The sequence below is a fragment of the Acipenser ruthenus genome, chromosome 36 (assembly GCF_902713425.1).
Source record: "Acipenser ruthenus chromosome 36, fAciRut3.2 maternal haplotype, whole genome shotgun sequence".
In the NCBI taxonomy this organism is placed as follows: Eukaryota; Metazoa; Chordata; class Actinopteri; order Acipenseriformes; family Acipenseridae; genus Acipenser; species Acipenser ruthenus.
The window spans coordinates 2,573,322-2,586,035 of NC_081224.1; the positions used below are offsets into that span (position 1 = coordinate 2,573,322).

Consider the following 12,714-nt stretch of genomic DNA (forward strand, 5'->3'; position numbering starts at 1 on the left):
TAGAGGGGAAAAATACTCGCGGCGCGACCACGCTGGTGAGTTCGAGGACGAGCGCCTCCTCCAGGCTAGGAGGAGTAAACGCTGTTCTGGTGCCAAAGTGTTTTTGACCTAGAAACTCCAGCACAAAGGATAGGTACGCCGTTAACAGTGAAGGCACACATTTAGTCAGTTTTAGTTAATCCAGTTGTTGTTTTCTTTTGAGGAGGCACTGACGTCATTTGCAACTATATATATATATATATATATATATATATATATATATATATATGACTACTGTATTTTTGAAATGTTTAGTTTTACAATATACATCAGACATAATTATTATTTATTTCTTAGCAGACGCCCTTATCCAGGGCGACTTACAATTGTTACAAGACATCACATTATTTTTATATACAATTACACATTTATACAGTTGGGTTTTTACTGGAGCAATCTAGGTAAAGTACCTTGCTCAAGGGTACCGCAGCAGTGGCCCCCACCTGGGATTGAACCCACGACCCTCCAGTCAAGAGTCCAGAGCCCTAACCACTACTCCACACTGCTGCCCTATAAAGCCCTTCATAAAGCAGGGATGGAAATAGTGTCACCCATTCCAGGTGTTCATGCAATCTTGATTAGCCAGTGTATAGATAACAAGCTCATGTCACAAACGGAGATTAGATAAAGGGGCATTCAGAACAGAAAATAGGAGGCACTTTTTTTACACAGAGAATTGTGGGAGTCTGGAACCAACTCCCCAGTAATGTTGTTGAAGCTGACACCCTGGGATCCTTCAAGAAGCTGCTTGATGAGATTCTGGGATCAATAAGCTACTGACAACCAAACGAGCAAGATGGGCTGAATGGCCTCCTCTCATTTGTAAACTTTCTTATGTTCTTAGGTGTGTCTTGGTGAAGCTCATAGTAAAACCAGGAATGGATCACACCGAGTCTTATTTCCATGCCTGTGAATAACCATGCATTTTGTATTTCTGTATTGCAAGATCTGTTCCTCAGCAGAAGAAACACAAACACACACTACACAACATTTGCTTTCCTCTGTCTCATTGATTTTTTTAGTCTAACCTCAGAATGTCTACATTATAAATCACGCCCCCTTTGGAACCTTGCAGCAACTACACTTGTAATCAATCAGAATGCTCCTGACAAAGCATTTTAAATGCTTAAATCGCGACAGGTTCTATAAAACAGATCAAGCGCGTTTTAAATAATATCGGGGTGTCGTCTGCTTTTCAATAGATTTAACGACTTGCAATTTCTAAGTGTTCGGTGGCTCGGGAAATACACTCGAGATAGCCACCGAACACTTAGATACATGCAGTGCATTATATATATATATATATATATATATATATATATATATATATATATATATATATGCAAATGTGTTTTTTAATTTTTTTTTATGAAAAGTGATTAGAAATAAGAAGATGGAACACGTGTTTCACACTGATATGAAACCCTTAGTTACCACACCGTTGTCCTTTGCTCCTGTATGTTACATCTAGCTTGAAGCTGTTTTGACTGTCCATATGCTTAAACACCCCAGACCAAGCACGTGACCCGCAAATAGACATTCAGACCTGCGACAGTCATCGTACAACCCGCAAAATCAAACTTCTGTTCAACATCACGGTTTGGGAGGTGTAAAAAAAAAATAAAAAGGTGTTTGTCATTATCAGTATATGATTGCATGTCCACTCCATTCATTGATGGGTTCTTAATTCAAGTTGCAAAGCAGTGTGGAGTAGTGGTTAGGGTTCTGGACTCTTGACCGGAGGATTGTGGGTTCAATCCCAGCTGGGGGGTCACTGCTACTGTACCCTTGAGCAAGGTACTTTACCTAGATTGCTCCAGTAAAAACCCAACTGTATAAATGGGTAATTGTATGTAAAAATAATGTGATATCTTGTAACAAGTGTAAGTCACCCTGGCTAAGGGCGTCTGCTAAGAAATAAATACTACAATGATGTCATTTTAAATTTACCAGTGTTGTTGTTTTCTTTTCCTTTTTAATTGATTTTAAATTTTAATCATTTAGGTCAGATCAATCATTGTCCAAAATGCCCCCCTCCCTGGAGAAAACAGTCTGGACTAGCACTCCAGTGGATGACACTTCGCACCTAGGAATCCATATTTGGCACCATACACTCCAGTGTCATCAATATCCATCCACTGTAGCCCAATTAATTCTGATGCGACTCTGAATTCATTAACCCTGGAGTTTCATATTCCATCGATTCTTTTAAATAAACATCGTGAAAGTCACTAGTTTTCTGCTTTGAATAGTTTTGAGAGACCAACAGAACCTTTTTGCAAAGAGGACAACCTACTGACCAAATAAACTTTTCTCATTTTTTTTTTTTTAATTAAGAACACACACCGAATCATGAAAGGGCCGCTTGATTTCTCCTAGTGTCTGTTAGGGTCAGAACCCCTAACTGTGCAAGAAAATCCTCAATACAAAATGAGAAGGATATCTGAATGCAACGAGGACAGCGATTCTGAGGCTAGCGTAGCTGTATTAGTGTTAAAAAGAGCTTGCTTGTGAAGTCTCAGACCATCAGAATGCCAGATCTTATCCAGCACATCCTATACCTCATTTCCATGAGCAGGGATTGTCCGCCAATCCGAGCTCTCCCGCATTCCTCCTGAACCCCCATGGATAGTCTACCCGAGTTGAGTGAAAAGACTCTGTTTCCTTGCAATGCCAGCTTGAGACGGATGTCAGTGATTCTTTTCCAGCAAGCCTTGCGGCCAAGGTCACATTCGTTTACAAAAAGTGATGCATGGAAACAAATTATTCATTTGCCTGAAGTGTTCTGCCCAGCAGACTGGCAACTCCCAACAATTCTAAAAGACTTTGATTACAGCATTAACAATAGATTTAAAAAATCACTAATCATTATGCCCATGAGGGTGGTGGTATTAAGATCTGCCACTGTCAGGAATGGAAATAAGACTCCTATTGCATAGCAGTTTCACCCATTCCAGGTTTTAATGCAAGCTTGATCAGCCCCAGTGTACAGGTAACAAGCTCAGGAGGGTCTTATTAATGTAAAATGAGAAATGGATCTAATTGCTGTGCAATGCCACTCTTGCTCCCATCCCTGGCTGTCTTGGGTGTAAATAATCTGTGATGGAAATATTCTTTCAAAATAGAACCAACTATTTCAGTTCTCTTTATCAGCTGGGAAACAAAAGGAATAGTACAGTGTGTGTTTGAATATTCAAATATCTGTCCCAGCACTGAAATAAGCAAAGGACACAAAATAAAAAAGGACACAATGGGCTCAGCATCACATACTGTTTCTTTATAAATAAAATTAAACTTTCCTTTCTTTTCTTTTTTTAAACTTATGATTACCAGTGTATGCATCGTGTTACATAACTTAAAAACCCCCCAAAAAAATAAGAAGAAGAACGTGAGTCTTGTTTTTGCTGCAATTCTTTTTTTCGGACCACAGCAGTGGATAGCAGAGAGTCCTGTGCTTCAGTTTAGCTATTGTTGGATCCAGGTATTGTACGTGAAGAGTTTTGAAGTGGGCAGAGACATAAAACAACTAAATAAAATAAGTTTGTCTTTAAAAAAAAAAAAAAACTTGAGAAAGGTTCGGGGAGTAAAATCCTCGCTTCACATTGGTCCCTGGACGGGCATGCTACAAAGAAACCCAGCCTTTTGGAGTTTAAGGGTTCAAGGGTGATGACTTTGAATTGATTTACAAGCGTGAGTCTCTCTCTCTCTCCTCCTGCCCAATCCCAAAGCGCTAACACATGTCCGAGACGTAGTCAAAGTCCCTGAAACAGTCCTGTTCCTTTCTGGTCAGGACTCGCGGCTCTCTTGGGGGCGTCAGCGTCGGCACCTCAGCTGTGAACTCCTCGTCGAAATTGCTGACGTCCTCCTGGCCCTTGATGGAGGGAATGAAGGGGGGCTTCATCTTCTTACTCAGCAGATCGTCCCAGTCGACGGTCTGCAACGGACAAAGAGAAGCGCCGTTCAGCGAAACACAACCGCAGAGCAATGATGGCAGATTGGCTCCAGCAGCGCTGCACAAACCCATTATTCACACAAAGACAATCCACACAAAGACAAGCAGCTGTTTCTTCTCTTGTTTCACTAGGAATGGTACAGTAGCCCAGTCAATAATCTGTTTGTGCAGCTCTAGTCTAGTATACACTTACAGATCATGCCGAATTCATGAAGAACAACAAGAAGAAATGAGAAGAAGGAGACAAAAAAGGAGGAGAGGAAGAAGGAGGAGGAGGAGGAGATAATGAAGAAGGAGGAGGAGACGAAGGAGGAGGAGACAAAGAAGAAGGAGGAGAAGAAGGAGGAGGAGACAAAGAAGAAGGAGGAGAAGAAGGAGGAGGAGACAAAGAAGAAGGAGGAGGAGGAGACAAAGAAGGAGGACGAGAAGGAGACAAAGAAGAAGGAGGAGGAGGAGGAGGAGGAGAAGGAGAAGAAGAAGGAAGCAGAGCACAGTCTAAGGGACCAACCCCCTCACGCAATGTAAAAGCAAAGCTAACATTCAGATTAAACTCGGCTTTGATATAACAACAGTCCTCTGATACAGACTGCCGCCTCGCTCACCCTGAAGAAGGGCTGCTTCTTCACATCTTCTGCGTCTCGTTCGCCGGAGCCTAATCGCCGCTCAGGGTTTCTTCTGAGCAGCTGGGGGAAGAAAGCAAAACACAGACCTTTTCAAAAAGGAGATCAGACCAGATGAAGGAGCTCAGGTCAACGTGTCTGTTCCGCTTAGCTGTCGGAGATCATACCCGATCAAGATCTTTAACCAAGTGAACGTGCCAATACAGAACTGCAACTGTGCCCATTCAGTAGTGTGCACATTTATTAGAACACACGTGCAATTCATTAAAAACACTAAGAGAAAAGGAACACACAGCCACACATGGTAAAATGCATGAGACTTTTTAGAAGTTGTTTAAGATGCATAATTAAAGCACAAAGGGGTGTAACATTTTCACACACGAGTGCCTGTTGTTTCTATATCGCTGATTACTGAGTGGAAATTGCACACTATTGTACAGGTCAACTTTTAATGACAACGCATGTTATCTATAACTATTAAACACCTAATTGTGCTAAATTTAGAAATATTAAAAGAAAGTTATGAAACTCAATGACATACATTTCAACTAGAAGTCTTTCTCAGTGTCTTCAAGGCATCTTTTAGTATTTCTAATGACACGTTTTACCTAGTACTCCAAAATAATACGTTTACTAAAGACAAGATAACTACCAGCACGCCATTCAGTGTTATCTGAGCAGGACCCCTTGTAAATGACGCTTCTCCGGTCAGTATATTATTATTATTATTATTATTATTAATTAGTCATTTAGCAGAAGCTTTTATCTAAAGCGACTTAGAGAGACTAGGGGGTGAACTATGCATCAACAACTGCTGCTGCAGAGTCACTTCCAATAGGACCTCGGTTTTACGTCTCATCCGAAGGACGGAGCACAAGGAGGTTAAGTGACTTGCTCAGGGTCACACACACACACATAGAGAGTCAGTGGCTGAGCCGGGATTTGAACCTCCTGGTATCAAGCTCTATTCTTTAACCACTGGACCAGCAAGCCACCTCGCCTCAGTGTATCTTTATTAAAGCGAGCGGAGAGGGATTCTCCAGCGGAGAGCGAGTGTTCGTACCCGTCTCATGATCCCAATGGCCTCGGTAGAGAGGAAGCGAGGATAGCGCACTTCATCATTCACAATGCTGTCAAACACCTCCTCCTCATCATCACCAGGGAACGGAGACTGAAACAGACAGACAGACACACGGCTTCAGGACACACGTGAAAATAATTTCACACCTTGTAGGTATCATATTAGCATGCGATATATAAAGATTTGATGGGTCAGCAAATGTCTAAAAGTTGTGCATACTGCTGAGAAGTAGTTTAAATAGTGAGTTTATTTTACCTATAATATTGGTATTGTAGGTGACACACACACACACTATATATATACACACACACACACACACACACACACACACACATTTAAAGTTAAGGATGCAGTAGCTCACCTCTCCCACCAGCATCTCATAAACCAGCACTCCCAGTCCCCACCAGTCCACAGCGCGGGTGTACGAGGTGTCAGTCAGTACTTCAGGGGCGAGGAACTCAGGGGTCCCACAGAACGTGCTTGTCCGGTCTCCGTATCCCATTCCTGCCGGGAGAACAAATAACTTCATTCTCATTGTTCGGTCTTCCTTTTTAAACATGTTCTGGTGTAATCAGGGATGGCAACAAGACTCCTATTGCACAGCAGTTTCACCCAGTCCAGGTTTTACTATGAGGCTGATAAGACACAGTGTATAGGTAACAAGCTCAGGTGTGTCTGATTAAACTCATAGTAAAACCAGGAGTGGATCGAACTGCAATGCAGTGGGAGTCTTATTGCCAGCTGTAATTGAGTTTGTTGTTTTTTTTACAGACTGCAGATTATTATGCATCATTACGTGGACACATTTTTTAGAGCCCTGGTGTCTTTGTATGTAGTTTTGCTCATCTACTTGTATGCACAAGAAAATGATATTTCAAAATCCAAAAAAAATACTATTTTAAATGTACTTCAGTGAAACGACTGGATATAAAATGATTTCGGTCATGATGTTCAGATTTTATATTCATCCACAAAAGAAGCGCTGGAAACTAAGTGGAGACAGACTCAGGACAGAGGGCAGAAGACACTTCAGGTACACAAGGAACTGAACTGGTGTTCAAACGGCTCAGTTCCTTCAAGGGTTAAGACCCAACTTGACAAAGTTCTGAGTTCAATCAGCTACTAGGAACTGGACGAGCACAGACAGGGCGAATAGCCTCCTCTCGTTCGTAAACGTTCTTATGTTCTCATGTATTAAAATGCAGCACGAACCTTCTTTGCAGAGTCCGAAGTCGGCTATTTTCACATATCCATCTTTGTCGAGCAGCAGGTTATCCAGCTTGAGATCCCTGGGAAGGTGAACAAATAAACAGAATGAGAAGATTAACTCTGCAGCAGCACCTTGGAGAAGATTAACTCTGCAGCAGCACCTCGGAGAAGATTAACTCTGCAGCAGCATCTCGGAGAAGATTAACTCTGCAGCAGCATCTCGGAGAAGATTAACTCTGCAGCAGCATCTCGGAGAAGATTAACTCTGCAGCAGCATCTCTCGCCACGCTGAAGGGACAGGATAATACTCTGGTGTACCAGGTATATTTTGCAGTGGTGTCATGTTAAAATGAAGTGGGTTAAACTATCCTGTTTGGTGTTCCAGGCCGGGCAGTGGCAGGATAGGCACCAAGTTTCTACAGAGATGCCCACTAGATTACCCGCAAGTGTTTCTGGTGGTCGTGCAGAATTGTGGGTTAAAATCAAATCGGAAAAGATTCTGCCCATCAGTAAATGCACCCGGGTCGATTTATAAAATACATTGGAATATACCTGGGCTTGAACCCTTGGTACAGCCAGGATTTGATTATCACAGGAGAGTAGGAGCGAATAAACGCTTTATTCCTTAAGAGAGAAGTGGGTAAGCTCCACATTATCCATATGAGAGGTGGGTAAACTCAGTCTACCCGCATTTACTCTCTTTGGTTTGAAAAGCGGAGGGGGCAATTTCTGTAGCTGGGGCATATAGTAATAAAATAAAAAATAAACGATCATTTCATTCAGGTTGGCCCCTCTTTGCGGTCGTGAACTCCCTCTTCGGAGGACAGGAGGGGGTCTTTCACAACCACTCGACAATATGATCCCAATGTGTTCAAATAGAAAATATATTGTTATAGTATTGAGACCAGAGACATGGGAAATGGTATCACGACTGAGAAACTTCACAAGGAAAAGAAAAAAATAACTTATAGAAACTTTACTACCAGGCTCTGCTTTCTCCTGTCTGGTTGAGATCGCCCAGAATGCATTGCGTGCCAACGCTGCCACAGCTGATTGGCTCTTCTGCTGGGTCCTAGTTCTATTTTACACCCCTACTGATCCGATCATTAAACCTTCTTCTAAAAGCAGTTTTTTTGAGTTTTTTCTACTATACAAGAGTGTACAGTTTTTTGTCAAGTATATGGGAAACTACAAAGCCGCTATGTAATTCAATATGTTATTGTAACATTATTCAACAGGTTTCTTTATGAAGAAAAAATGTTTTATTTCTATAGGGTGATGCAAAACTTTTAGCCATATCTGTAGAGTGGAAATGTATGGGCAGGGCCGGATTAACCTTTTGTGGGCCTGGCGCCAAAAACAGATTTGTGGAACCACTGTAAAAGACAGGAGATCGACACAGAAGTTGTCTTTGACACATCACGTTTTTTCATTTTTTCATCATTTTCTTAGTCACTAGTTCTTCCTCTATGCTCACTCTCCTGCTCAGGTAGTACACTCAAAACACGCACACCAAAAAACAGAGGTCACGTTCATAACAGTCTACTTCTACGTTCAAAACAACACGTTGAAAGCATTTACGATGCTTTTTACAGTTATTGTATTACACTTGTATTTTCCCCAACATTTTTCAGCTAAAGCAAACTGAACTAACCAACAAAACAATGTACTACTAGAAACTAACTGTACAGACGTACTGTATATCAAAATACGGAGTTGAAATACAAAGCAAACAAACAATAAAAATGACCAAAATGAACTATATAAAGTTCATAGCATTTCATTTATTGTGATTTATTTACACTCAGTATCCTGTAACGAACATTGAAAGTTTGTGCTTTGACTACAGGGACTCGCTTACGCAGTGGTAGAACTGGGACGGAACTGAAGCAATCAGGGACATGCATTCATTTTAAAACCGTGCTTTAAATACTGGAACTGCTCGCCCCCCACCTGCTCTCGCACCCCCCACCCCCCCCGGGAAAAAAATCTCCTGGTCAAGTGTCATGGGACCTTGACAGGTATGCTCAAGTACAGTTGCTAAGGTAACTTAGGTTTAAAATGATGAATGATAAAGCGTGTGCAGAAATGTATGGGGAAGGAACACAGGGCAAACAATTAACCACAGTGACCTTGTAAAAGAGAGTAGTTAGCAGTTGGTTGCACTTGAATGGGGAAACAGCTGAATGGCTCATTTCTATTGCTAATTAGTAAGATAACAAAAACAGACTGCAGTCGTGTATGCTCTGAGCCTACTATAGTATAAATACCAGGCATGGAGTCGTTTGAGGGCTCTCTCCAGGGGTTCTGTTAATACTAGTGGCAAGCACTACATCTAAACAACCACATTCAATATAGAATGTAATGTGGCCATTTGGAACTAATAACATGGTCTGGTCTCATCCTTATGGCATGCCAAAGTACTTAATTTCATACCTTAATTGCTCACTCACCTGTAGACAATCTTCTGGTCATGAAGAAACTGCAGCCCCAGCACCACACAGGCAGAGTAGAACCTGGAGGAGAGAGAGAGAGAGAGAGAGAGCGAGAGGCTTCAGTGGGTTGGCTTTCCAATACTGACATCCAAACCTCACACCACTTCTACTGGCAGAGAGAAACACAGACTGACTCACTCACAATTTGACAGGACACACAGACTCACACACAGTCAGAGAGGCAGGCTGGCACTCACATGGTCAGACAGATATACAGAAAGACATACAACCTCAGACAGCAGGCAGAGATACGCACTAAGGCAGGCTGAGAGACTCACACACATTCAGACAGTCAGACAGCGAGATCCACATAAGCAAACTCTCACACACACACACAATCATACAGGCACACTAACTCACATACAGTCAAACAAGTAGACACGGACAGACAGGCAGACTCACATACAGACAAACAGTAAGACAGACTCACAAACATTCACAAACATTCACACACATTTCAGAGACACACACAGACACAGACACGCACACACACAGACTTACACACAGAGACACACACAAACTCACACAATCACACACATTTTAGAGAAACACAGGCTCAACACAGACACACACACACACACACACACACACACAGAGACAGACAGTGAGACTCACACGGCGCGGGGCTCTGTGAAGACGTCGGCGTGGATGTGCATCATGAGGTCCCCCCCAGCCGTGTATTCCATGACAAAGCAGACGTGCTCAGGGGTCTGGAAACAGGCCAGCAGGTTCACCAGGAAGGGGTGCGAGGAGCTGTTGACCGTCTCGAAGATTCGCTTCTCACACATCAGACTGGAGAGGGAGAGGGAGAGGGAGGGACGGGAGCACAGGCTTCAGCAGGACTCAGAGATATACAACCCTTCTGTCAGAACTTTAAAAATCGGCAGGCATTAAATAAATCCTTTTAAGCCTTGGTGCGGCAGTAAATATTATTATTATTATTATTATTATTTATTTCTTAGCAGACACCCTTATCCAGGGCGACTTATAATTGTTACAAGATATCACATTATTTTTACATACAATTACCCATTTATACAGTTGGGTTTTTACTGGAGCGATTTAGGTAAAGTACCTTGCTCAAGGGTACAGCAGCAGTGTCCCCTACCAGGGATTGAACCCACAACCCTCCGGTCAACAGTCCAGAGCCCTAACCACTACGCCACACTGCTGCCCATATGTCAGCGCCCCGGATGATAGGAAAATTCGCTTCCAAATCGGCTTTTAAAACACTGCCGAAGTTAACTGCCGTTTATTGTAAAGGTGAGGGAAGGACCGCTTTTCTTGTTTTGAAATCAACTCATTAAATAAATGGATTTATTGAATACCTGCCAATAAATATGTCTTGAAGGTAATTGCGAGTGTGGAGTAACACCACAGCCCTAACCCTAATTAAAAAAAAAAAAAATACCTCTCTACTTCATCCCGTGCCACGATGTCGCCCTTCTTCAGTGCTTTGATGGCGTACAGATTCCCGGTTTTACGGTATTCCGATAACAACACCTGTGTGTGTAAGGGGGGGACACACAGAATGTATCAATTTTAACATTATTTTGAGATCTGAGCACATCACAATCCAGGAAGTACCCTAGTTTAATGGTTTGCTATGTTTAAGCTTTACCATACCTTACCTCTCTATTTTTTTTTACCATGCTTGCACTGTGCTTTATTACAATTTTCGATGCTCTTACTATGGGAAACGTGTGTAAGGGTACTGACCAACCATTCAGAGACTAGCAAAACCAAATACTTTTTTTAGCAAATATACAGAGGCTTATTCTACTAATGCGTTTTATTGAAGGCACTGCTATCCTCATAGCTCCTTTTAAAAAAGTAACAAAATCTATGTGATAAAGACAACTTTTTTAATTGAATGCAGCACTTTAATTAAACAATGTCTCACACTTATCATTGTTAGATAGTGCTTATAAAAGACAAACCCTAAATACACACCTGTGTTAAACATATAAGAGACTGATTGTCTACTAGTCTCTGTACAGGGATGGCAATACGACTCCCATTGCATAGCAGTTTGATCCATTTCTGGTTTAATAAGATGCACCTCAACTGTGGCTGATCAAGCTCATATTAAAACCTGGAACGGGTGAAACTGCTATGCAATAGGAGTCCTATTACCATCCATGCTGTATATTAAATGCTCCTAGGATCAGGAGTCTGTGAAGCACTTTCAGACACTGCTGTGTGCGAAAGTCTCTACCCTGATGGGAGTTTCTTTCGTTCCCATGAACAGATTGCGGACAGTGTTAACTCCCCTGCTCAGCGTACCTTTCCAAAGTGTCCTCTCCCCAGCACGGCGATTAATCTGAAGTCCTGCAGGGACAGCAGGGCTTTCCTGTGCTTGCTAGAGAGAGCACACAAGACCCAGTCAAACAATCAGCTGCAAATTATTACAAGTCACTTCCCCACTGGAACCTGTTAGCAAAAACTACGCTTAGCGCAGATCTCACACCCAATGTCAAAGCATTCAAAACGTTTAAAACCACGGCAGTTTAAACATGTTCATATCAGCTCTTCGTCTGTTTTTTATTTAGATTTAATGGCGTCTCTAAGTGTGCGGTGGCCGCCTCTAATCAAGTTGAGAGCGTACTTTCTCTTGCGCTCTTTGTATGACAGACCCTGACACAGCAAAGAGTGCACACTCTCAACTGGATGAGAGGCAACCCACGAACACTTGGAAACATACATAACAATATTTCAGTACGATAAATAATAACAGCTAAGCCAATTATAAATACCGTCACACTGATCGCTTAGCGTTAGTTTAGTTTATTCACTTTGAGTCCGCAGGGCCAGCACAGGTACATCTCAATAGTGCAGCACAAATACAAAAAGACCTAAGCAGACCAAACTCAATAAAACAACAATACAACAATGATCGCTTATTGTTCCGTCCCAGCTTGCCTTGTCTCTTACGGTTTAATAGTGTATTCTCGTGAGCTCTTCACAGTCCTCTAGCCCTCCCAAAGTACTCACGAGAACAGCCTCTTACACCATAAGAGAGACAGGGTCGACCGGACGCATGAGCTTCTACAAGATTGTTTTGGCAACAGTAAGAAGTGAGGGTGCAGTCCAGGTCAGGGGCGTCCGAGTGGCTCTGTCTCGCTGCTTACCTCTGCAGGGAGTGCTCCGAGGGGTCTTTACTGGCTCTGGCAGGGAAGAGCTCAGGAGGGGAGAAGGGTTCGATCACAGCCACACCCTCGCCCTACAAACCACAAAACACAAAGAGCTCAGGCGGGCTTCAAAACCTGCCACTTCCGAAAGTTCAGGTAAATTTGCACGGTCATTTTGCAGTTTTCC

The 12,714-nt window shown here is 42.4% G+C and overlaps 1 protein-coding gene across 3 annotated transcripts in view; it reads right to left on the reverse strand.

Moving 5' to 3' along the window:
* Positions 1-1,963: 1,963 nt before the first annotated feature.
* The window catches only part of LOC117402021 (serine/threonine-protein kinase N1), a 69,192-nt gene continuing 58,441 nt past the window's right edge, over positions 1,964-12,714 (reverse strand). For all 3 annotated transcript variants that reach the window (XM_059007850.1, XM_059007849.1, XM_059007848.1), the window contains exons 13-22: positions 12,528-12,619; positions 11,683-11,758; positions 10,808-10,899; positions 10,012-10,188; positions 9,355-9,417; positions 6,905-6,981; positions 6,054-6,196; positions 5,675-5,782; positions 4,594-4,674; positions 1,964-3,973 (exon numbers count right to left, since the gene is read on the reverse strand). In XM_059007850.1, coding sequence (XP_058863833.1) covers positions 3,770-3,973; positions 4,594-4,674; positions 5,675-5,782; positions 6,054-6,196; positions 6,905-6,981; positions 9,355-9,417; positions 10,012-10,188; positions 10,808-10,899; positions 11,683-11,758; positions 12,528-12,619 — 1,113 coding nt within the window. In that variant the 3' untranslated portion in view covers positions 1,964-3,769. The remainder of the gene's footprint in view (positions 3,974-4,593; positions 4,675-5,674; positions 5,783-6,053; positions 6,197-6,904; positions 6,982-9,354; positions 9,418-10,011; positions 10,189-10,807; positions 10,900-11,682; positions 11,759-12,527; positions 12,620-12,714) is intronic.